At 47.0% G+C, this 23,583-nt stretch overlaps 1 protein-coding gene and 1 pseudogene across 1 annotated transcript; one reads left to right on the top strand and one right to left on the bottom strand.

The window, feature by feature from the left end:
* Positions 1–151: 151 nt before the first annotated feature.
* Positions 152–23,310, top strand: LOC147007445 (uncharacterized). Its single transcript, XM_085867141.1, has 6 exons — positions 152–354; positions 3,048–3,212; positions 3,324–3,383; positions 4,997–5,131; positions 20,343–22,820; positions 23,245–23,310. The coding sequence occupies exons 1-5, from the start codon at positions 323–325 to the stop codon at positions 21,625–21,627; spliced, it is 1,677 nt and encodes a 558-aa protein (XP_085723267.1). The 5' UTR covers positions 152–322; the 3' UTR covers positions 21,628–22,820; positions 23,245–23,310.
* On the bottom strand, positions 17,098–17,243 carry LOC147007446 (signal recognition particle RNA; annotated as a pseudogene).
* Positions 23,311–23,583: the final 273 nt, after the last annotated feature.

The following is a 23,583-nucleotide window of genomic DNA, read 5'->3' as shown; positions in this document are numbered from 1 at the left end:
CTCTTCCACCACCCTTAACCCAACCCAAAAAACATCTCCCCACAATAATATCGATTTATTTATTTCAAATTTCATAAATAACGCCGATGAAACCTTATAATTTGAGATTATGATCACGCTGAAATGTCTTTGTCGAAGTACGATTGTGGCTGACGTCACTATGTGGTAACCCGTGGTGACAATAGAACGATCACGTGGTAACAATGGGGTCGTGGTTGTGAAAGATCATTCCTGAAGTGGATATCGATCGGTGTGGACGTGTTTTGTTCGGCTCCGTGTTTTTATTTCAGGATAGTTCCACAAACGGTCTTGTCCTCCCAAGATGCGTCTTTTTAAGAAGAAAACGCAACCAAGGTTCGTCACAGGGTTTTTCACGTCATTATGAGTGAATTTTATCTGTTCATGAGTTATTTATTGATGAACGATAACCTCACGTGGGGAGGGTATAACGATGAGACATTTTAATTGCGTACGTACTAAATATATCCTTCTTGTCCAAGTCATTGGGGAGTTCTTTGTTGTCTTCGGCACGTCACGTGGTACAAGCGGATGAACTGTACATCGGAGGACTGTAGATTGTTCGGACTGCACATGATCGTTCACAGGGAGGAAAGTCTGAGGAGGTGGGAGGAGGAGGGTATCGTTTGTCTATTAATTACGTACTATTGGAACTGAACATGTCCACAAATTATATAATAATCCAATGTGAGTACGACGTCTATTAATTATGTACGACGAGTGCGTGCCAGGATGTGCAGCTTCGTTCGTTCACTCTCCCCCCCCTCTATCCCCCCTCTCCCGTCCCCCTCTCCCGTCCCCCTCTCTCGCCCATCCTCTCTCCCCCCTCCTCTCTCCCCCTCCTCAATCCCCCTCCTCTTGAATGGAGTCACCCCCTCTCTCTCTCACCCTCCTCTCTCCCTCCCCTCCCTACCCCCCTCTCTCGCCCCTCTCTTGCCCCCCTGTCTCCCCGCTCTCTCCCACCTCCCTCTCGCCCCTCGAAATAAAGCGGATTGTCTATTAATTATTTACGATATAAAAATGGATTGTCTATTAATTATGTACTATCTAAAGGGGATTGTCTATTAATTATGTACTACATAAAGGGAATTGTCTATTAATTATGTACGATATAAAGGTGATTGTCCATTAATTACATACTATGTAAAAGTGATTGTTTATTTATTGGGGAATATTGGAACTGAACATGTCCACAAATAATATAATAATCCAATGTGAGTACGACCTCTGTGAATAACAATTCATTTGAATGTGTCTATTAATTATTCACTATATAAAGGGGATTGTCTATTAATGATGTACTATATAAAGGTGTTTGTGTATTAATTATGTACTATATAAAGGGGATTGTCCATTAATTATGTACAATATAAAGGTGATTGTCTATTAATTATGTACTATATAAAGGGGATTGTCCATTAATTATGTGCTATATAAAGGTGATTGTCTATTAATTATGTACTATATAAAGGTGATTGTCCATTAATTATGTACTATATAAAGGTGATTGTCTATTAATTACATACTATATAAAGGTGATTGTCCATTAATTGGGTAATAATGGAACCATGACGGTGTCTCTGAGTGAAACACTCACACCCCTGTTTATCCTAAGACGCCAGGAAGACCCCTAAGGACCCTGAGACCCTTTTGACCCCAAAGACCCAGTTAGATCCCTTCTGAACCCTTGAGACCTTCGCACTCTTTGACCTTGAGACCATTTTTAGATGTATTAAGACCCTTTAGACAATTGCCCTTCAGATAATTTGAAGAATCTTGAGACAATCATGACCCTTGAAAGTTTAAATTGCACCCTTTAGATCCCTTTGACCTTAAAAGACCATTTTCACACTTCAGACCAATTGAGAACTCTTCAAATCTTTGACTTTTACATCAAAGCAATTTATTTTCCATGATTTTGAGACCTTTATATACGTGTACAGATAATTGTTGGAGGAAGGGATTTGGGGGGTTATTACCGTACAAGTGAATTAATCAGTTCATCATCCCACGAGGGAAGTGCGGAGTAGGGTTAAGCAATCGGTTCACTCTGTCTGTCGATGATTGAGGAACGAGGTTTAATGTATTATTTAATTATCTACTTTGAACACGAGAACACGAATCGAAACATGAACCTGCAGATTAGCAGTGGATTGGTTCTGAAATTTGTAAATTGAACGAAATCTCATCCTGACCACACGGAGGAGTGAGATCTGTACGTCATTAGAATATTATTGAAAATCATTCCAAATGGAAAACTTCCTGTTTTCAGTGACGTCATGATAGACACCAACAACAGGTACAAATAAGTAATTAAATGTGTTCAATAAGGTGGTGTAAAAGACGCTGCATCAACGATGGTAAACTGATGAAAAAAATATTTTCTCGAGCCTTTGAAACTTTATTTCAATTGAATAAGAGACTTGAACATGAGAACACAAATCGCATTTTTGACACTTCCAAAAACCTCCAGTTTAGCAGAACATAGACAAAATATGACGTCATCTCGACCAATCAAATCTGATGAGCTCACTCACTCTCTCTCTCAGCATTGTGAAATATCGAGATTCAGCTAAAATTCCTGCTCATGGGAAATATTGATCGAGCTTGGGAAGTCAAAGCAAGATTTGAAAAGACCCTTCTTTTGTCCTTTTTCTCAAGACGGCATGGATGTGGATGTTCTATGAACTCTCTAGTTTACTTCTGATCACTTGGTGGTCGGAGGAAGGGGTGGTGTGATCATGTGGAGGAGGTACAGGAACATCACCAGTGGATGAAGTTTGTTGGCTCATGGAATATGAACGAACATCGATTGCACATTCACTCGTTCACCCATCTCAACGAATATCATGTTTTTTTTTTGTTTGTTTGTTTGCTTTTATAAACCGTTGCCTGATGTTGTTTTACTTTTTGTGATGTTTGGTGAAGGGGGCATTGTCATGTCAGTTGTTCAAATGGAGAATGTTTCTGATGACCAGTTTTGTACATTTGTACTCTGTTGTGGATTGAAGAGATCTGTTCTTTTTCAGGGAACCAAAGATGATTGAGTCACCTGGATCTGATGACGTCACTGTTCAGTCTCCTGGTTCAGAAGAAGTCGGTGTTGATCAGTTTCCTGGATCAACAGACATCGGTGTGAACGTGTCATCACCTCAAAAGATGACAAAGAAAACCTCTGTTTGGAAGCGTTTCAAGTAAATAATTCTATTTTCCTCCCAGTCACCTTTTTAACTTGTTTTGGATGCATATTTATTCAACCTCAACAAATGCACAAGAAATTGACTTTTCAATCTTTTTCTACCTAGGCACAAGTTCAGCAGATATCTTAAAAAGTGGAAGGCTTGCGGTAACAATGAACATCATATGTAAGTAAGAGTTTCATGATCCATTCGGAATCTCATGACATGAAATGTACCTGCAACAGAGATGGTATTCCTTTCGGGAAATTGATCTCACCCTGCCGTATCTTGATCACATTTTGCTTCTGCTTTATTTCCTGTACCAAAGGTTAGAGGTTTCAGGGCTGAAGGATTGCTTTGAGGTGCTTGCACTGAGTTGTTTAGCCTGGGTTGGAATCTCGACCCAGATGTGAATGGTCATCCTGATGTTTTGCATGATGGATTTTGCATTGATGTGTGCGCCGTCCCACCAAAGGACTATCTGCCAGTGCTTGGTGTGTTGGTGGTTGTTTAGGATCGCATCATGTGCCTTACAAAGAGCATCATGTGTCTTACGAATAATCGCTGTTGCCCTGAACAAATTACAAATTCCTGCCAGTTGACAAACGGATTGGTCATCTGATTTGTGAAAGACTTGAGCCACAACTGTTCCCACTGCCATGCCCCATAATAAGGGAGACATAGTTGAAGAAGAAGAGAAAGTTTAAGGCTATAATGAAATGGAAAACCAAGAAGGAACTCGAAGAAGTAAAGAGCAAAGATGAAGTCATCAGGAGGAACGTGGATAGGATTCGGGTTTCAGCCGCTCCTCCACTACCCTCAAACCCATCCAGGCATAGCCAAGTGAGCCTTGCAGAGAAATTTCTGGAAGAATTCACTTCTGAGAAAGACAGATAAAAAGAGATGAAAAGATAAAAGAGAAGAAAAACCCAGAATTAGAATGAATAAAGAGAATTATGGAAAAAATTAAATGAGAAACAAATGTGAGAGTAAAAAAGATGTCGGGAAGAACCCAAACAATTAGATTTCAGGAGTAACTCCCCAGGCTCAAACACAGCAAAATGTACAAGCTACCAAGGTTCCATCAGCGGGGAATCACAGTCCACACAGCATCAGGATATGGTACAAACATGAAATGGAAGACCCAGAAGGAATCCAAAGAAGTAAAGAGCAAAGATGGAGTCATCAGGAGGAACCTTGAGAGGAATCATCTGTCGAGAATAAGTACAAATGATAGGTATCAGGTGGTACCTGATCTGACGAGGGACTTGAACACGGAATAACACTTCAACCAGATGGATTGAAATGTTTTTATACGTTTACAAGTATTTGATCCACAATAAAAGACAGCAACAACTGCTTTGTGCAATGTTATATCCGAATAATACCACCAACACTGTCATCCAATACAAGGAACTTTCACGAGACTATTTATCCCATCAAACCTTCTCGTAATGAACACCACATTGATTAAATTAATCAGTTTATTTACACGTCACTGTGAAAGTGAAGGGGGTTGGGGGTTTGAGTGGTGTTGGGGTGTATGGAGATGAGAACATTGTGGAGGAGGTGCAGAAACATCACCATGGAATAAACAAACATCGATGGCACATCCACGTGCCCGCCTGTCCAGCTCGACCAACATCATCGTTTTTTGGGGTTTTTATTCACCTGTTCCTGATATTGTTTTATTTTATGTGAAGTTTATTGGAGGGGGCATTGGAATTGAGAATGTATATGACGACCAGTTTTGTACATTTGGACTCCATTGTGGATTGAAGAGAACTGTTCTTTTTCAGGGAACCAAAGATGAATGAGTCGCCTTGTTCTGATGATGTCACTGTTCTTCAGTCTCCTGTTTCGACAGACGTCAGTGTGAACGAGTCGTCACCACAAAAGACGTCAAAGAAAACCTCTTTTTGGAAGCGTTTCAAGTAAATAATTTTATTTTCCTCCCAGTCACCTGTTTAAACTTGTTTTGGATATATCTTTATTCTCCGTCAACGAATGTACAAGAAATTGACTTTTCAATCTTTTTCAACCTTGGCACAAGTTCAGCAGATGTCATAAAAAGTGGAAAGGTTGTGGTGACATTGAACATCGTGTGTAAGTAAGAGTTTGATGATCCATTCGGAATCTCATGACATGAAACATTCCTGCAATAGAAATGGAATTCCTTTAAGGAAAATGAAAGTGTCCCTGTTGTATCTCAGGTCATCTTCCATGTGTTTGGAAGTCAGCTTACATCACCTTTGTGAGCCAATCTTGCTGCTTAGATATGTTGCTCATAAAAATCACTTCCGCTTTGCTGCGGAGTTGTGTTGGATGATTTGGTTTGAACCTGAGCTTAAAACGGATTAAATTAAACATATTACATTTTCTCCCTCAGATTTCAAAATCACTCTAATGCACATTATGGAGTTGTTTAAATTTTCCTCAAATAAGAATATTATGAGGAACATCAGATACCATTGAGTACACCATAAAAATACACATTTACCTCGAGATAATTGGGGTCTTTTCCTCATCTTGAACTCTCTCCCCCATGTATGCCCCCCATCGAGAAACCAAACTTGGCGGACCCTGAGGCAACGTGCAAAATTTGCTTGAGTAGTTGAGTCGTTTTATGTCCTGGTGTGGATCGGCTCGTTACTCTCGCCTCACCACACACTCCCAACCGTGGGACAAACTCCACCATGTTATTAGAAACACCTCACCGTCACGTCATTCAAAACACCTCACCACCACATTAAGAACACCTCACCTCTGATCTCTTCCTCACACAATAATCCATTGGTTTATGCTCGAGTACGTTATGCTTTGTGCTGAAATGGCAGCTAAGGTTTGCACGTGTCATTAATTAATTTGACAAAACGTCACCACAAATCACATATTGAGGTTTTGAAACATCTCCACTGCTGATTGGAATAAATCCAAACGTGATGTATGAATCTTCATAATGTTGTTTCAAAGAGCGACACGCTTTCTTGGTTGTTGGTGGGGGGATCGGGTGATCAGATTCTTCCTCCCTGCCACGTTTTCATGTGCTGGTCTGTTTGAAGAAACCTTCCAATGATGCTTGTTTTGATAGTGTGTGTGGAGACAATCCTGGAAAACAGAAAACGATGAATTAGGAAATATTTTTTCACTTTTAAAAATGGAGATGTAAAAACAGATTGTGTGGAGCACATATGGGTTAAGTAATGGAAGTGAGGCCTTCACACCGTTTGTTGAAATCACGTGGTTTAGCTGCCTATGACGTCCACCCCACCCCTCCCACCTCTTTGAGACCTCTTATCAGAGGGAAGGTGGTACCGGCATGCCATTGTTCCCACTCGCCAGCAGCTACGCCACCGATTGGTTGTAATTCCAAGACTGATTGGACATCCATGATGCCAGGCAATGCAGAAGTGCGTTTTTGGTTTGGACGCTCACGTAGTGTTCATGAAGGGAGAAGTGGGAGATGTTCTGGGTTCTTTTGGGGACTTGAGCTGAAACCATGGGAGGTACAGATTGTACTTGCACTCCTGCTGAGTAGACACCCCAGTGAACTATTATTGCCCTCAATTGACAGAACTTATCAAGCATCACAAGTAATAAAATATTTTTTAAAAAGCGCAAAAATATGACCGGATGGTATGTCAAAAAGTATGTTAACATGGTAGAGATGGTCACAATATATTATCATGTGAAACCATCCCAAAATCCGTCTTTCAGTAATGATTTTGCCTTCAAATGACACTCTTGATTTGGATAAATAATTAGTGTGTGTGTGTGTGTGTGTGTGTGTGTGTGTGTGTGTGTGTGTGTGTGTGTGTGTGTGTGTGTGTGTGTGTGTGTGTGTGTGTGTGTGTGTGTGTGTGTATAATATGTTACGTTTAATCATACATCTAAAAATGTGTGTTATCCATGTATATTCTTGTTCTTCTCCTCTCCCCTTGATAAGTGTTGAGCTCCAATGGCACCAAGCTTCTGCCCTGCCTTGACCATGATACTCATCCACTTCCATCTGTCCTCGGCCTGATATCGACATGTACATGTGTCGACATCTATATGTATATATATATATATATATATATATATATATATATATATATATATATATATATGTATATATATATATATGTATATATATATATATATATATAAAGGGGGCTGCAAAAGTAGGTATACAGTAATGAATAAAAGTACAGTCCTTGCTATATACATATATATATATATATATATATATATATATATATATATATATATATATATAGATATATAGATATTGTAGTTTCCCGCCAGTGCGTCTCCACGAGCACGACCCTCGATTGAGCGGTGGTCGCCTCGGCTCGATTGCCCGGAATGTCAGATCGCCGGCTCAGAAAAGTCTGAGTCGACAGTCCTGGTTATTTTGGACCGAAATACGCCAATGGAGAGATCACGTGGGGAAGGCTTCATTGCCAAATTCAACTTACCTAGGTACCCACGTGATCCAGCTACCGGGGAACTTCACCCTCGGCGGAACTCGTACGGAAGCAAGCCGCTTAAGCGGGCCCGTTCCGTATGCGTAGCCGAGCGGTGGTATCGCCAAATTCCGCCGGTCCGATTATCTTGTAACCCTGGCAATGGTCGACTAATCCCTCACACGCATGACATGCTCAGCCAATGAAGGAAATTACTTGACGAGCTGAGTACATTTAACAATTGGGGTTTCTTTTACAATAATAATGGGGATCTCGGGAACACAAAGAGCAGAACTAAACCAACTAAAATAAATGCAAGGTGAACATTTATACAGGCACTTAAACAGTTTCACTTATTATTGGACGGGCCCACGGACACACACACGCACACACACCCAAAAAAATCGGACCAATGGTCTTTATTAGGACCTGCCTCTGACCTGTCCACCTCGTGTAGTCTTTGAGGAGCAGGTCCTCGGGGCCGAACTGGACCCCTTGCACGATCCGGAGGATCCAAGCTTGCGGAGTCGGCAGGGCACAGGCTGGCGGCAGAAGACCCTCCGTCCGCAGATGCCTTCCCGAACTTGTGCGCGACCAGGATGGTCGGAGAACAATGCGCAGAACGCGCCAAAGAACAATGCGCTTGGACGTGCCGATCCTCGAGCAGAACGCCGATGAACAATGCGCTGAACGTGCCAATCCCCGAGCAGAATGCGCCGATCCCCGAGCAGAACGCCGATGAACAATGCGCTGAACGCGCCGATCCCCGAGCAGAATGCCGATGAACAATGCGCTGAACGCGCCGACCAGAACGCCAGCGGAACGACACCATGCATGGACCGCGTTATTTTTATCACCCCCGCTTCGAAGAGAGGGGGGGCGCCTCTTCGCAACTCCGCCTTCTCCCGTCGCGGGCCTGGATTGGCTGAGTCACGGTCACCCCACCCACTGCATACCGATTGGTTGAGGGCCACCGCTTGGCTCCTCCCGGAACTTCGCCTTCTCCACACTGGACAACCTTCTGCGTATGCGCCATCATCATTCCTCTCATTCGCCAAAATGGGGGGCAAACCCCCCAATTGGCCAGGTGGCATGGTGACCGGAGTGAAGCGAAGGCGAGGGCGATGCGGTGCGGTCGGTGGTGGAGTCGATGTTGTAGTTGGTGGTGTAAAAAATAACGAAAAGAAAACCTGACTATTAAAACAACTTCACAGCGCAGGAACATCTGAATACCCGTAAGACGAGGTGAAAGGGATATCTATAAAACATGTACTTACCGAAATAACTGATCTCTTGGGAACCTGAATGGTGGTTTGCGAAATTCCACAACCGTAACAATATATATGTATACATATATATATATATATATATATATATATATATATATATATATATATATTTATATATATTGTTGCGGATTCGCGCCCGCCGGCGTGCTGACGGCCACGTAACTCGAATCGCGGCACGTCGCCCACCGGACGGACAATCCAGTCGTGACCCTCTCGGACTAACGCCGGGAACCAGTCACGGGTGGACCTTTCGGTCTCACCGCGATCGAGCCAATCAGCCCCCGCGTGGGATAGGGTTGCTTGCCAAATTCGACCTACCTAAGTACCCACGCGGAGGGTAGACCGGGCGATCGCACCTCGCCGCAGGTCGACTTCGGACACGGGCCACTTAAGCGACCCGTTCCGTACTATCAGAATAACCGAGCGGTGTTATCGTCGACCTCGACGGTTCGATTAATTATCGGGCGTATTCAGCCCACTACCAACCCTTTACGTGAAGCAAGATGAGGATTCAATAGAGGAAAAGACGAAGCGAAGCGGGAGAACAGTTCAATAATAAAGCACATTTATTCGCGGCACACGGGAAGCACACATATACAATTCCACCAAAAGCACACAGAAAAAACACAATTCCATTTACACAAAAAGCAAATATAAAAGCGAAAACACAATGCAGAGCTAATACCGACTACCGAGCACACGGCAACACTTATACAATTTTACTTCACAGACGGCGCCGACAACACATACCCAAAACCAAGGAAAAGAATACCTTCAAGGATGAAGCGGGCCTGAGGCCGAGACCGGGGTCGCGCCTACCCGTCTGGTAATGAGACGCGGAGCGGCGATGGTGCCTCAACTCCGCGGGCCTCGCGGACAGTGTCTGGTAGGGGGTGGGAAAGGGGCCCCCTTGGTCGCACTATCTCAGCGCGGGGGGAAACAGGAGGGGGTTGCTGATGCTCGGGGTATAGAGGATCTTTATTATCCCTGGTGTGCGTCTCCACCTCGGCCAGGTCGCGCTGTCGGCCTCCCTCGGGTGCAGCTCCCTGCACGACGCGAGCACCCCCTCGTCTGGTGTCGCCGCCTTTCCACAGCTCGTCCCCTCCGTTCCGACTCCAACGCACACGACGAGCAGCTCCACCGCCCGCGAAGTCTTGACCCTCTGCTTCCGACTCTCCTACTCTCCGCCTCTGGACTCTCCGACTCTCCTGACTCTCCCCTCTCCCCTCTTGACTCTCCGACTCTCTTCTGACTGACGAACACGGTCCTTTTATCCCCCCGTAGCTTCGCCTTTGACCCCCTCCCTTTGACCTTTCACCTCGCTCCCCATTGGCCCGAGAAAAAGTGGGCGTGAAGGCTTTTTGATCCACAAATTTGCATATATCGATCGTCCTGGAGGCGGGGCCAAATCGCCCCTCGCTCACCGATTGGACGGCAAAAAGTGGGCGTGTGTCGTTTTTGATCCGTTTTTGAAGCACAAAATCCGTGATTTTGTACACGCTGTTCGACGCGCGCCCTGCACGAGTCCAACACCGGTACCCACAGCGGGGCAAGAACGGTGGCGATGCTACGGTTGCGAGGTGTGACGTGAAGGTCGTGGCGGTTGTGGTGAAGCGGTGGTTGTGGTTGTAATCATGGCGGTTGGTCCAAAATAAAGATAGTAAAAGAAAAACGGCTATCCTGAAGAGTCGCAGCACGCATAAATGACATGTATTCCCACTAGACAACGGGTTTGGACCTAACTACACATGTACTTACCGAGATACCTCACCTAAGGGACCTGAATGGTGGTTTGCGAATTTGGTAACCACAACACTACCCCTCCCCTTTTTACAGACTCGTCCCGAGTCGTCAAATTTTCGTGTGCCATCATGTGTAGTTTTCCCCTAGTACATTTTACCTACGGATCCCTGAGTGCGACATTCATGGTATTCGTGTCCCCAAAATAAATAACCTGAGGGCTGCGTAACTATCTAAACAAACTCACTCACACGGACGACTTAAATAAAATTGCCGGCGCTAGACAGACATGCCGGGGGCGCACTCATATTTACAGTACATCTTAACCTTAACTTACAAATTTTACACTAAACCATGGCCCAGGATCATTGAACTCTGCAAAAGAAAGCAGTTAGCAGGGAGCCAGGCTGCCCGCATGCAGTCTCTGGCTCAAACAATGCAGGTGACAGGGAACGTGGCTGGCTGCTCACACGCAGTCCAAGGCCTTCCTTTTTGAACTGAACGCAGTGAACCACAACGGTGCATGGGCTGCACAACGCAGTCTCCGTGCCAGCTCAAGTGGCACACGCAATGAGCACAACGAATGGATGGATGAACACAAACACGGTGCACGGGCCGCCACTGCAGGCCCGTGTTGTAGCTGCCAACAGGGCAGTTCTCGCAGCTTGCAAACTGTTGCCTTGATCCTGGCGCACATGGAAATGAACAGGGGGGGGGGCAAAGCAAAAATTGAACGGGGCTGGTGAACGTGGGCAGTGGGCATGGCATGGCAAAGGCAGCAGGCAAACACAGCCCGCAGAAGAAGGCCGCTGCAGGCAAACACAGCCCGCAGAAGAAGACCGTTGCAGGCAAACACAGCCGGCAGATGAACTGGCCGGCACAGGCCTTGAAGTACAGCAGCTGCAGACGAAGTGGCCGGCACAGGCCTTGAAGCAAAACACGGCCAGCCGATGAAGTTGGCCAGCCTTTGCCGTTCAATGGAGGTTGGTGGAGGGAGTGCGGTGGTGCTGGCCACTTGGAAGGCGGGCTCGGACCTACCTACCTGTCTCCCTCCCAACCTATCGCCTTTGCCTGTCACTGTACATACCCACTCCCTTAATTTGTCAAACCCCAATTTAGCCCCAACTTATTTTTTTATTTTTTTTTTATTTTTACTTCCCCACTATAAATCGTCCCCTAACCCCCTTTATCGTCCTTGTTCGGCTAACCTATCCTGTCACCTAGCCTACTCCCAACCCCTACGTTCCCTTCCCGGAGGGGAACAAGGGAGAGCTCGCGTCCTGTGCCGAGGCCCAACGAAGCCTCAGAATGGCCTCCCCAGAGTTCGGCGATCTAACCCAAAGTGGGTCCAGCGGCCCACAACGAGAGCGAGGGGATGGATGGTGCGGAGGGGTACATCTCCTAATCTACCCTAACCATTTAACTGTTAAACTACCCCGGGGCTTTCAACAAGCGCCTCTCGCTTAAACTATTGGTTCTAACAACCCAGATTCCCGTCGCCTGTGTTGGTGTCCTCACAATTTCGGGCCTCGCCCCCCCAATTTTCTCTCCGTGCCCTCACACGGTCTCCTGGCTGGGACACGTGGCTCCCTTTGGCAGGCACGACCCTCTGCCGAATCTCCCGCTATGGCACCCCCGGGCACTACACTGCCTCCGAGCCTACCAGCTCCCTAACACCGGGGAGTTCCCCCCATGGCACCTCCCCTGAAACGCACACGTGGCAGGCCGGCCTCCCGGGCCCCTTTCCGAGGGTCACCCGTGCCCACAACACTGCCCACGCGGCTAATGGTGCCCCGGGCCCCCGCACCAAGCAGGCGCACCCGTGCCCACTACTCTATCCCGGCCCCCCATGGGCCCTTGGCCTACCGCGGCCGACTAGCCTGGTGCCCGGGGTACCCACTCAGCGATACTCACCTTTCGCAGCCACGCTCCCAAGCCCGTCAACAGGGCTCCTGCACCCCTCCAAATGGGTTTCGAGCCTACACTCCCACCAACAACAAAACAACCTCCATTTTTCAATTTGACTAACCCCCTAACTCACTTTATACTGACCCCGGGGTCCCTTGGGCGGGAGTCACTCCTCCCCCCAATCACTCATCGCACCATGCATTCCCCATTCGCTCCATACACACAGACCCGCTGGCCTCACTCACTCATCATGTACTCACCTCACAACTCTTCAACACACACACCGCTGAACTCTGCCATCCTCCTAACTACATCCCCTAACTAACTCGTGCTCCCACGTCGTCCCTTAAACTAGTAGCACGTTCCATTTAACCTACGTAGCTAAACTACGTCCCCGCTACACATTCACAAGTCTGTCCATGTCCTCAAAATAAATCATTTTATTTCCCAACCTAAAGCTCACTAAATCCCTCTAACTAATCCATTCCACGGACTCCATGAGGACTTATCCCTGCCCCATGAAGTCGGTCTAACTAAGCTAACCCTTCCCCCTAACTAGTTTCCATCCTGTGCCCAGGATAAGGGGGTCTTTCACCCCTTGCCCAGGAATCCTGTACACCCGAAAGTGAGGCTTGCTTTTTTTTTTCATGCGCAGCACCTGCGCGGCAACTCAGAGCTCGCGCACTTTGCACCTGGCCGTGACGTCATGCAGCTGCACGTGTTCCTCGTCCCTCCTTGGACGGTACCATCCGGCAGAGATACCACTCCTGCCGGATTCCAACCACACGTGCAGCCATGACGTCACCGTGCGCATAAAAAAAACACAAGCCCCACGTCTCGAGGGGTTCCCCACGCGAACACATGTGCTTTGCCCGTTGGAGCTGAACACACACGATCGCGTGGAGAACCCGTCCGGTCCAAATCCGTTTACCTGCCTAAACTTTGTCCGTCCGCGGGATCGGCAAATCCACCGCGTGCGTTTCCGGACCGGGACTTCACTCTCGCAAGCGAGCACGTGGCGGTCTCGTGCGTTGCACAGCACGAACCGCGTGCTCACTGCTGGGTGAACCCGGCACGGTCCACGAAATAGCTACAGCCGCTACTCGGCTTTCTCTCCTCTGTCGCCGTCTCCGTCTCCATTCCACACACGCATACCTGCGTGTTACGACGCACACAGTCCACTCCATCACATTCACACCGGGAGACGCGGCTGCGTGCTCCCGCATGCCAACCGACATCTCCCTCACATACCGCTCTCTCACACACACGGTCTCCCTTGCACTCGGCCGTTCACTCACGCGTGCCTCACTACTCACACAAACCATACTACTTACACACGCGGGGGCACTCAACCGCTGTGCCTCATCCACACACCGTGCCTCACTCATACACGCGGGGGCACTCACCCGCGGTGCCTCACTCACACTGGCCGTTTCATCCACACCCACGGCCTCTTCCACACACGGTGCCTCATCCACACACGGCGTGCTGAGAAGCACGCACTCCGGCACCATCGCTACCACACCACTCACACACGGGGTCGCTGCCACACACGGGGACGCACTCACACCCTGCACCACACACACCGGGACAACCACACTGGGGATTCGTGTCCCCACAAGGGTCTCCGGGGCCTCTATACCCCCAAAGCTCTCCGTGCACCCGTCCACAGCACCCGTCCCCTCAACCTCGCAAAGCACGACCGAACCCACCTGGTCGTGACTCGCCTCAAGGGGGCATACTCCCTCCCCTCGTTCCTGGAGGAGGCCATCCAGGTGCTCGCACTGGGTCTCTACACGCTCCGCGAGCTCACCCCCATTATCCTCCACTACCTCTGTGTGTGTGTGTGCGTCACTTACCCCGTCTTCCTCGTGTAGTCTTTCCTCTATTTTTTCTATCTCCCGTGTCTCTGCCAACTCTTCACCCTTTACCTCCCTTGTCTCAACTATTATTTCCTTTGTCACGGCCTTCATGCCCGCCTGCAGGCATCGGCCCATGTTCTGCGTCTCACCCCGTAGCTTTTTCATTTCTTCCTTCATGTTTGCTTCCATTCCGTTTATTTGCTTGTTCATTTCGTTTTTCATTTCATTTGTATTTGTATCCATCTTTTCGTTCATGCCTTTCATTTCGTTTGTATTTGTATCCATCGTCGTTTTCACTTCATTCATTTGCTTGTTCATGTCTTTCATTTCATTTGTATTTGTATCCATCTTTTCTGTCATTGCCGCCAGCATGGCGCATAGCTGGGCCATGTTGGCTGCACTCAGCTGAGCCGTTTCGGCGAGGGTTGGGGAAGGGTCTTGGTGGAGAGGGGGGGGAGGTGTCATACACTGCGGCCGCTGCCGCTCCCATTTCGGGCTCTGGGTTCAGTTGGGCGAGTCCGTGTTCCTGCACAATCAACATTTCCTGTTCGGGGATTCCATCCTGGACCATGGATCCTACACATTCTACATCCATTTCTAATACCCCCGGCTCCCGCTCGCCTTGAGACGCCATCTTGCTTCTCGTGAAGGGTTAATTTGCTCGCTCGTAATTTGGAGGGAATCGGGGGTCGCTTCTCTCACCCCTGGACCGATTCCCGTGAATTTAGCCGGAGACAGGAGAGCCCGTTTTCCTGTTCTCCGATACCAGTGCCGCGAGGAGGGCGATGAGTTTGTATCGCACGACCTGACACCAGTGTTGCGGTATTCGCGCCCGCCGGCGTGCTGACGGCCACGTAACTTGAATCGCGGAACGTCGCCCACCGGACGGACAATCCAGTCGTGACCCTCTCGGACTAACGCCGGGAACCAGTCACGGGTGGACCTTTCGGTCTCACCGCGATCGAGCCAATCAGCCCCCGCGTGGGATAGGGTTGCTCGCCAAATTCGACCTACCTAAGTACCCACGCGGAGGGTAGACCGGGCGATCGCACCTCGCCGCAGGTCGACTTCGGACACGGGCCACTTAAGCGACCCGTTCCGTACTATCAGAATAACCGAGCGGTGTTATCGTCGACCTCGACGGTTCGATTAATTATCGGGCGTATTCAGCCCACTACCAACCCTTTACGTGAAGCAAGATGAGGATTCAATAGAGGAAAAGACGAAGCGAAGCGGGAGAACAGTTCAATAATAAAGCACATTTATTCGCGGCACACGGGAAGCACACATATACAATTCCACCAAAAGCACACAGAAAAAACACAATTCCATTTACACAAAAAGCAAATATAAAAGCGAAAACACAATGCAGAGCTAATACCGACTACCGAGCACACGGCAACACTTATACAATTTTACTTCACAGACGGCGCCGACAACACATACCCAAAACCAAGGAAAAGAATACCCTCAAGGATGAGGCGGGCCTGAGGCCGAGACCGGGTCGCGCCTACCCGTCTGGTGATGAGACGCGGAGCGGCGATGGTGCCTCAACTCCGCGGGCCTCGCGGACAGTGTCTGGTAGGGGGTGGGAAAGGGGCCCCCTTGGTCGCACTATCTCAGCGCGGGGGGAAACAGGAGGGGTTGCTGATGCTCGGGGTATAGAGGATCTTTATTATCCCTGGTGTGCGTCTCCACCTCGGCCAGGTCGCGCTGTCGGCCTCCCTCGGGTGCAGCTCCCTGCACGACGCGAGCACCCCCTCGTCTGGTGTCGCCGCCTTTCCACAGCTCGTCCCCTCCGTTCCGACTCCAACGCACACGACGAGCAGCTCCACCGCCCGCGAAGTCTTGACCCTCTGCTTCCGACTCTCCTACTCTCCGCCTCTGGACTCTCCGACTCTCCTGACTCTCCCCTCTCCCCTCTTGACTCTCCGACTCTCTTCTGACTGACGAACACGGTCCTTTTATCCCCCCGTAGCTTCGCCTTTGACCCCCTCCCTTTGACCTTTCACCTCGCTCCCGATTGGCCCGAGAAAAAGTGGGCGTGAAGGCTTTTTGATCCACAAATTTGCATATATCGATCGTCCTGGAGGCGGGGCCAAATCGCCCCTCGCTCACCGATTGGACGGCAAAAAGTGGGCGTGTGTCGTTTTTGATCCGTTTTTGAAGCACAAAATCCGTGATTTTGTACACGCTGTTCGACGCGCGCCCTGCACGAGTCCAACACCGGTACCCACAGCGGGGCAAGAACGGTGGCGATGCTACGGTTGCGAGGTGTGACGTGAAGGTCGTGGCGGTTGTGGTGAAGCGGTGGTTGTGGTTGTAATCATGGCGGTTGGTCCAAAATAAAGATAGTAAAAGAAAAACGGCTATCCTGAAGAGTCGCAGCACGCATAAATGACATGTATTCCCACTAGACAACGGGTTTGGACCTAACTACACATGTACTTACTGAGATACCTCACCTAAGGGACCTGAATGGTGGTTTGCGAATTTGGGAACCACAACAATATGTTTATGTTCGTCTTTCGGCTGCTCCCGTTAGGGGTCGCCACAGCGGATCATCCGTTATGATCTGCATACTGATTTGACACAGATTTTTCGCCGAATGTCCTTCCTGACGCAACCCTGGTTGCCTCTTACGACACAGGTATAAGGATTGGGTTTCGCCATGATTCCGGGCTGCCCTACACCCTCTCATAGCACAGCCCAGCGCAGAGCAGAGCTCCCGTCCTCAAGCGATCCTCCAACCCAAGCCTCCGAGTAGCCGGATTACAGGCGCACGCCACTACGCCTGGTATATGTCGATAGATATATATATATATATATATATATATATTTATATATATTTGTATATATATTTGTATATATATTTGTACACACAACCAGGCGTAGTGGCGTGCGCCTGTAATCCGGCGACTCGGAGGCTTGGGTTGGAGGATCGCTTGAGGACGGGAGCTCTGCTCTGCGCTGGGCCGCACTATGAGAGGGTGTAGGGCAGCTCGGAATCATGGCGAAACCCAATCCTTATACCCGTGTCGTAAGAGGCGTCCAGGGTTGCGTCAGGAAGGGCATCCGGCGTAAAACCTGTGCCAAATGAGAACGGATGATCCGCTGTGGCGACCCCTAACAGGAGCAGCCGAAAGAAGAAGAAGTAGAAGATATAAATATGTATGTATATGTATATATATATATATATATATATATATATGTATATGTATATGTATATATATATATATATATATATATATATATATATATATATATATATATATATATATATATATATACACAAATACATGTGTATTGTTGTGGACCCGGTGTTGAGGGTGAAGACCACGAGGGGTGAACTGCTTCGGTTCCCATCAGACTTTCCGAATCGCAGGCCGTCACACATGAATAATTTTGTGGCGCGGCGTCTCGCTAATCGGTCGTGAATGCCAATCACTCGACCACGTGACTTTGGTTCCTCCGTCTCATACCATTGACTTAAAGGTCACGTGATCTAATTACTGTGGACAAGCTATCGGTGTGCACAAGCTCAAACCGGATCACCTTACTAGATCAGATGCAGCCTTGTGGAACTGCCAAGCACGTACCAGCAAGAAAAGAGATTCGTTTGGAAATAACGTCCCTGCTAAACTCGTATGCGGGCCATGCCCGACCAATGAAAGAAAACATGAAAACGAGCTAGGTACATTTCTATACAAAGCATTTATTACAATCAAGCGAGGAAAAGGAATGTGGCAGAGTGAATTGGATTTTTTGTATCTGTACAGCAGGGGATAGCAAGAAAGTCATGGGGTGCAGCAAAAGGCATCAACTCACAAATGAAGACACAGAGCAGACTTATCCCGTTATATCTTCTCCAATCTTAATTTAAACAAGGACAGGCGAGATCACATACACACACAAACCCAAGGAAGATTATACATATCCAAGAGAGAAAGAAAGCAGATGAGGTTAAACGACGTCTCAATACCTGGCGTGGTCAGCAGACCAACGCAACCCAGAATGCTGAGGGAGAGAAAGGTGCGAGGAATAATGGTGGGAGTGAGAGGTGTGGTGTTCTGCAATATGGGGGCTCGGTGTTGTGCCATAGGAAAATGGGATTGGGAGTCAGTAATGATACTCTTTGTGCGTCCAAAGAAGACAGGGTAGAGGGGTGGGGAGAGAGAGAGAGAGAGAGAGAGAGAGAGAGAGAGAGAGAGAGAGAGAGAGAGAGAGAGAGAGAGAGAGAGAGAGAGAGAGAGAGAGAGAGAGAGAGAGAGAGAGAGAGAGAGAGAGAGAGAGAGAGAGAGAGAGAGAGAGAGAGAGAGAGAGAGAGAGAGAGAGAGAGAGAGAGAGAGAGAGAGAGAGAGAGAGAGAGAGAGAGAGAGAGAGAGAGAGAGAGAGAGAGAGAGAGAGAGAGAGAGAGAGAGAGAGAGAGAGAGAGAGAGAGAGAGAGAGAGAGAGAGAGAAAAAAGAATAGATGCGAAAGGAGAAAGATCCCAAACCGAGCCGTGTAAAGGTCTGTTTGAGTATCGTGCTTCTCCATGGGATACTCTGCCTGAGCGTTCCCACTTTCAGATGTGGCACGTTATCTCCTGCTTAATTATTGTGCCAGGGCTCATGGCAACGTGCCATCCGCACTGGTCCGTCTGGCTGCACAGTGGTGGCAGAACGTTGACAGCATGGCAGGGAGTCTTGGCAGTCGCCCCGGATCAGGCTCTCAAGAAGAAGCACGTCCCGGCAATCGCACACCAATAGCGAGACAGGGAGTGAAACGAGAGGCGAGCAAAGAGCCAGCAAATGGGAGGCAGTGAAGAAGAGGCAATGGAGAGGAGCTAATGGCTCCACGCTCCCCCTTTTATGAGCCCCGGGTGAAGGGTGGGGTGATGACCCAAAGCGACGTGACCCAAATCCTGTTCCTCTATTGGGCCACAGCTGGCCTCGCAATGCCCTGCCAGGCTCCGGGACCGGAAACGGCCTCAGTTGCCCATCTGTCAACAAATCGAAATCTCCCACCCACCTTTGGAATGGATAAAAGCGGGGTCGTTCATGGTGAAACTCAAAATCACAATTGTATTGAGATCTGATCAAACCAGCGAATGTTTCTGCCGAACCCATGATAGCTTTTACTTCCGGATCGGGAGCAGCTTCGGACGGATCGAAAGTTAAGATGATAATTCCATTGAGGAATTTAAGAAATGTCCCACCCACCTTAGGACATCCGCTGGGACCCCAAAACCGAGAGTCGTTCGCAGTCAGATGGACGGACACTCCTGCTTTATAATATGGATATATACTGTATGTGTGAAAATCACGGATGTATAAACACGATTCATGTGCATGTGCAATCACAACTGTTGTATAATGCGTGTGCACCTGCTGCTACCACCAGTCGTCATCTCCACTCGTGAGTCTCTGTGACTGAACGGAGCTTTTCCATGGAGTTGATGATTCCCTCCAAGCTGCACAGCCAGGACATGTCCCAATTGCATGTCGATCGGTGCAACATTGTGCCATGTGCGCAGCTCTCGCTTGGCTTTAGGACATCGGGTTAATGCATTCACATGTGGCGGGCCTTGGCCTTAGGGTTAATGTTTTGGTGAAATGTTTAACTACTCACCATGAAGTTTGAGCTTCTCAAAGAGAGATCAGATTATGTTTACTTCTTCCATAACTTTTCACCTTCACAAAGTCTTTTACCTCTTTTTTTTTTGTTCCTTGATAAAGTATTTGTCTTTTATTTATTGATTTCATCATTCCACACCCATCCTTTTAACCTTAATTTACACCTGCAGGATCAATGTTTTATGTCCCAAAACAATACAACACCTGTGGACCATGCTTTTTGTATCTTCCAAAGTCATGCATTTTTCTCTAACTGACAAGCAATGTCTTTATTTCTTGCAGATTTCGATGTCGCCACAAACATGAACAGAAAGAAAAGGGAAAGAAAGAGCAGCTGTTGTTCAAGGAGCCTCAACAAAAGGAAGTTGTGCAGATGCAGGACTTCAATGGTGAACAAGAAGTCTGTGAAAGGGAAAACGATGTACATATACATGAACGAGAGGTTTGTCAAAGTGAAGAAGAAAAGCAGAGAAGAAATCCAGAAGAGGTGTACCAGAAAAAACAAGAAGGACGTCGGCGAAGAAGGAAAGAAAACCGAAAGAGAAAAGCACAAAAGCAAAGAGAGGAAAAGCAGAGGAAGATAGATGAAGAATTAAAACAGAAGGGGGAGGAAATGAAAATAAATGAACAGGAAGAACAAAAGAAAAGTGATGAAGAGAAAAGCAAAAGAGAGGAAGATGATTTAATGCAGAAAGAGGAAGTGGAGATGAATCAAACAAAAGAAGAGGGGGCAATGGATCAGGAACACGAAAATCATTTTGAAAAATTTTGTGAGACCAAAGCAGAAGTACAAGAAAGTGTCATCATGGCGGAGAAAGAAGAAAGTGTTGTTTTCGAGGACAAAGACGAAAGTGTTGTCGAGAACAAAGACGAAAGTATTGTTGTCGAGGACAAAGACGAAAGTATTGTTGTCGAGGACAAAGACGAAAGTATTGTTGTCCAGGACAAAGACGAAAGTATTGTTGTCCAGGACAAAGACGAAAGTGTTGTTGTCGAGGACAAAGACGAAAGTATTGTTGTCGAGGACAAAGACGAAAGTGTTGTTGTCGAGGACAAAGACGAAAGTGTTGATGTCGAGGACAAAGATGAAAGTGTTGTCGAAGACAAAGATGAAAGTGTTGATGTCGAGGACAAAGACGAAAGTGTTGTTGTCGAGGACAAAGAGGAAAGTGTTGTTGTCGAGGACAAAGAGGAAAGTGTTGTTGTCGAGGACAAAGAGGAAAGTGTTGTTGTCGAGGACAAAGAAGAAAGTGTTGTTGTGGAGGAGAAAGAAGAAAGTGTTGTTTTTGTCAAGAAAGAAATTGGCGTTGTTGAGGAGAAAGATGAAAGTGTCATTGGCGAGATGAAAGAAGAAAGTGTTTCTGTAGAGGAGGAACAAGGGAAAATAGAAGAGCAAAGGAAAAGTGATGAAGAGCAGAGCAACAAAAAACTGGAAGAGGTGAACCCCAAAAAGCAAAAAGCATGCTGGCAAAGAAGGAATACAAAGCGAAAGAAAAAGTACAAAAGCAAAGAGATGAATCGCAGAGAAAGATGGATGAAAAAGGAAAAGAGGAGGAGGGGAAAATGAAAAGAAATCAACAGGAAGAACAAAGGAAAAGTGATGAAGAGAAACGCGAAAGAGAGGAAGAAGCTTTCATGCAGAAAGAGGAAGTGGAGATGAATTAAACAAAAGAAGAGAGGTCAATGTATCAGGAACACGAAAACCATTTTGAGAAATTTTGTGAGACCAAAGCGGAAGAACAAGAAAGTGTCATCATGGCGGAGAAAGAAGAAAGTGTGTTCATTGAGGTGAAAGAAGAAAGTACCCTCATTGAGGTGAAAGAAGAAAGTGTCCTCATTGAGGAGAAAGACGAAAGTGTCCTCATTGAGGAGAAAGAAGAAAGTGTCCTCATTGAGGTGAAAGAAGAAAGTGTCCTCATTGAGGAGAAAGAAGAAAGTCTCCTCATTGAGGAGAAAGAAGAAAGTGTCCTCATTGAGGAGAAAGAAGAAAGTGTCCTCATTGAGGGGAAAGAAGAAAGTGTCCTCATTGAGGAGAAAGAAGAAAGTGGCCTCATTGAGGTTAAAGAAGAAAGTGTCCTCATTGAGGAGAGAGAAGAAAGTGTCCTCATTGAGGAGAAAGATGAAAGTGTCCTCATTGAGGAGAAAGAAGAACGTGTCCTCATTGAGCAGAAAGATGAAAGTGTCCTCATTGAGGAGAAAGATGAAAGTGTCCTCATTGAGGAGAAAGATGAAAGTGTCCTCATTGAGAAAGATGAAAGTGGCCTCATTGAGGAGAAAGAAGAAAGTGTCCTCATTGAGGAGAAAGACGAAAGTGTCTTCATTGAAAGAAGAAAGTGTTTCTGTAATGGAGGAACAAAATGTGCAAAAGATTGGCGGTTGTAAACTGCATCGACATCAAGAACGGGATCAGAATTCCCATGAGTGGTGGGAGAATTGGAAAGAGAAGCAATGGCTGAAGCAGCAAGAAGAACAGCAGCAGCTGAAAAATAAGGAAAGGCTCTTCATCAAAAACAAATGAAGAAACAGAGGCAAGCAGCAAAGAAAAATGCTTTGGTTGAACAGAAACCCCACAGTTTTGGCACCATACATCAGCAGCAACAGAAGGCTTACTGTGATGATTGGCTGCAGCAAGCACAACAAACACAGTATGATGTTGAGTGGTTCCACCAGGAACAGAAGCCTCACTGTGAGCACGCGTTGCAGCAGCAGCAGAAGCAGCAAGGTGTTGATGGGCCGCATCATGTGCAGGAATTTAAACAGGTAAGCACTCTTCTGTACTTTGGAGAAGTTGGGGTGAACATACTGGGTGCAAACACAGCCAACCTCAAGATCAAGACGTTAAGTCGAAAGACAATTTTGCACTTCATCTTTTGCGATATTGCTTTTAATGCTTCCTTCAAAGAAAAATATCCTTAATTGTGGAGATAATTGTAATTATAATGTTGGTGGGAAAGGTAACTTTTCGGCATGTAAAAAAGTATTCATGCAGAAGATCATTGCTGTGGATGATAAAAAACAAGAACAGTAACTCCCTCTGATTGGATTATATCACCAAATTCACCTTTTCATCGATTACCTGTTCCATCGCTGCATTTCCTTCTGTGCCCTTTCCGGAACGAGTTATCAAACTGATGAAGATATCAATGCATTTAATCTTTCATTTTTTGGTTGTTGTTTTTCAAAGGGTCCTCAGAAGTGGTGCGGATTCCCTCCTGCTCCCTCTCACTTGAAGCCACGATATCGGTTGGAATGTAAGTTGCCAAGATCCTTACTTTACATAACAAATGATTCCAAACTTTGTCTAAATTACATGGTCTTCACCTGCACCGGGTCTCTTATTTTCTGTGCGTCAGAAGTGATGAGAACAGATTAATGTTTTGCTGCACTCATAGCCAGACAAGCACCAAACAAATCTTCCGATTGGTGGAAGTCCGACATGACTATTGAAGTATCCTTGCAGAAGTCATTGTGGACACCTGGATGATCATTAAAATATATTGTTTGGAAAACCAAATTTTGACAA

This window comes from Eptatretus burgeri, unplaced genomic scaffold, assembly GCF_056783735.1.
Source record: "Eptatretus burgeri isolate ZD-2024b unplaced genomic scaffold, Ebu_testis_v1 Ebu_testis_scaffold_161, whole genome shotgun sequence".
In the NCBI taxonomy this organism is placed as follows: Eukaryota; Metazoa; Chordata; class Myxini; order Myxiniformes; family Myxinidae; genus Eptatretus; species Eptatretus burgeri.
This window is presented reverse-complemented; position numbering and strand designations above follow the sequence as displayed.

Coding starts and splice junctions, on each gene's coding strand:
- LOC147007445 (XM_085867141.1), top strand. CDS start 323: ATGCGTCTTTTTAAGAAGAAAACGCAACCAAG. Junction 355..3,047: donor AAGAAGAAAACGCAACCAAG/GTTCGTCACAGG, acceptor GTTCTTTTTCAG/GGAACCAAAGATGATTGAGT. Junction 3,213..3,323: donor TCTGTTTGGAAGCGTTTCAA/GTAAATAATTCT, acceptor TTTTCTACCTAG/GCACAAGTTCAGCAGATATC.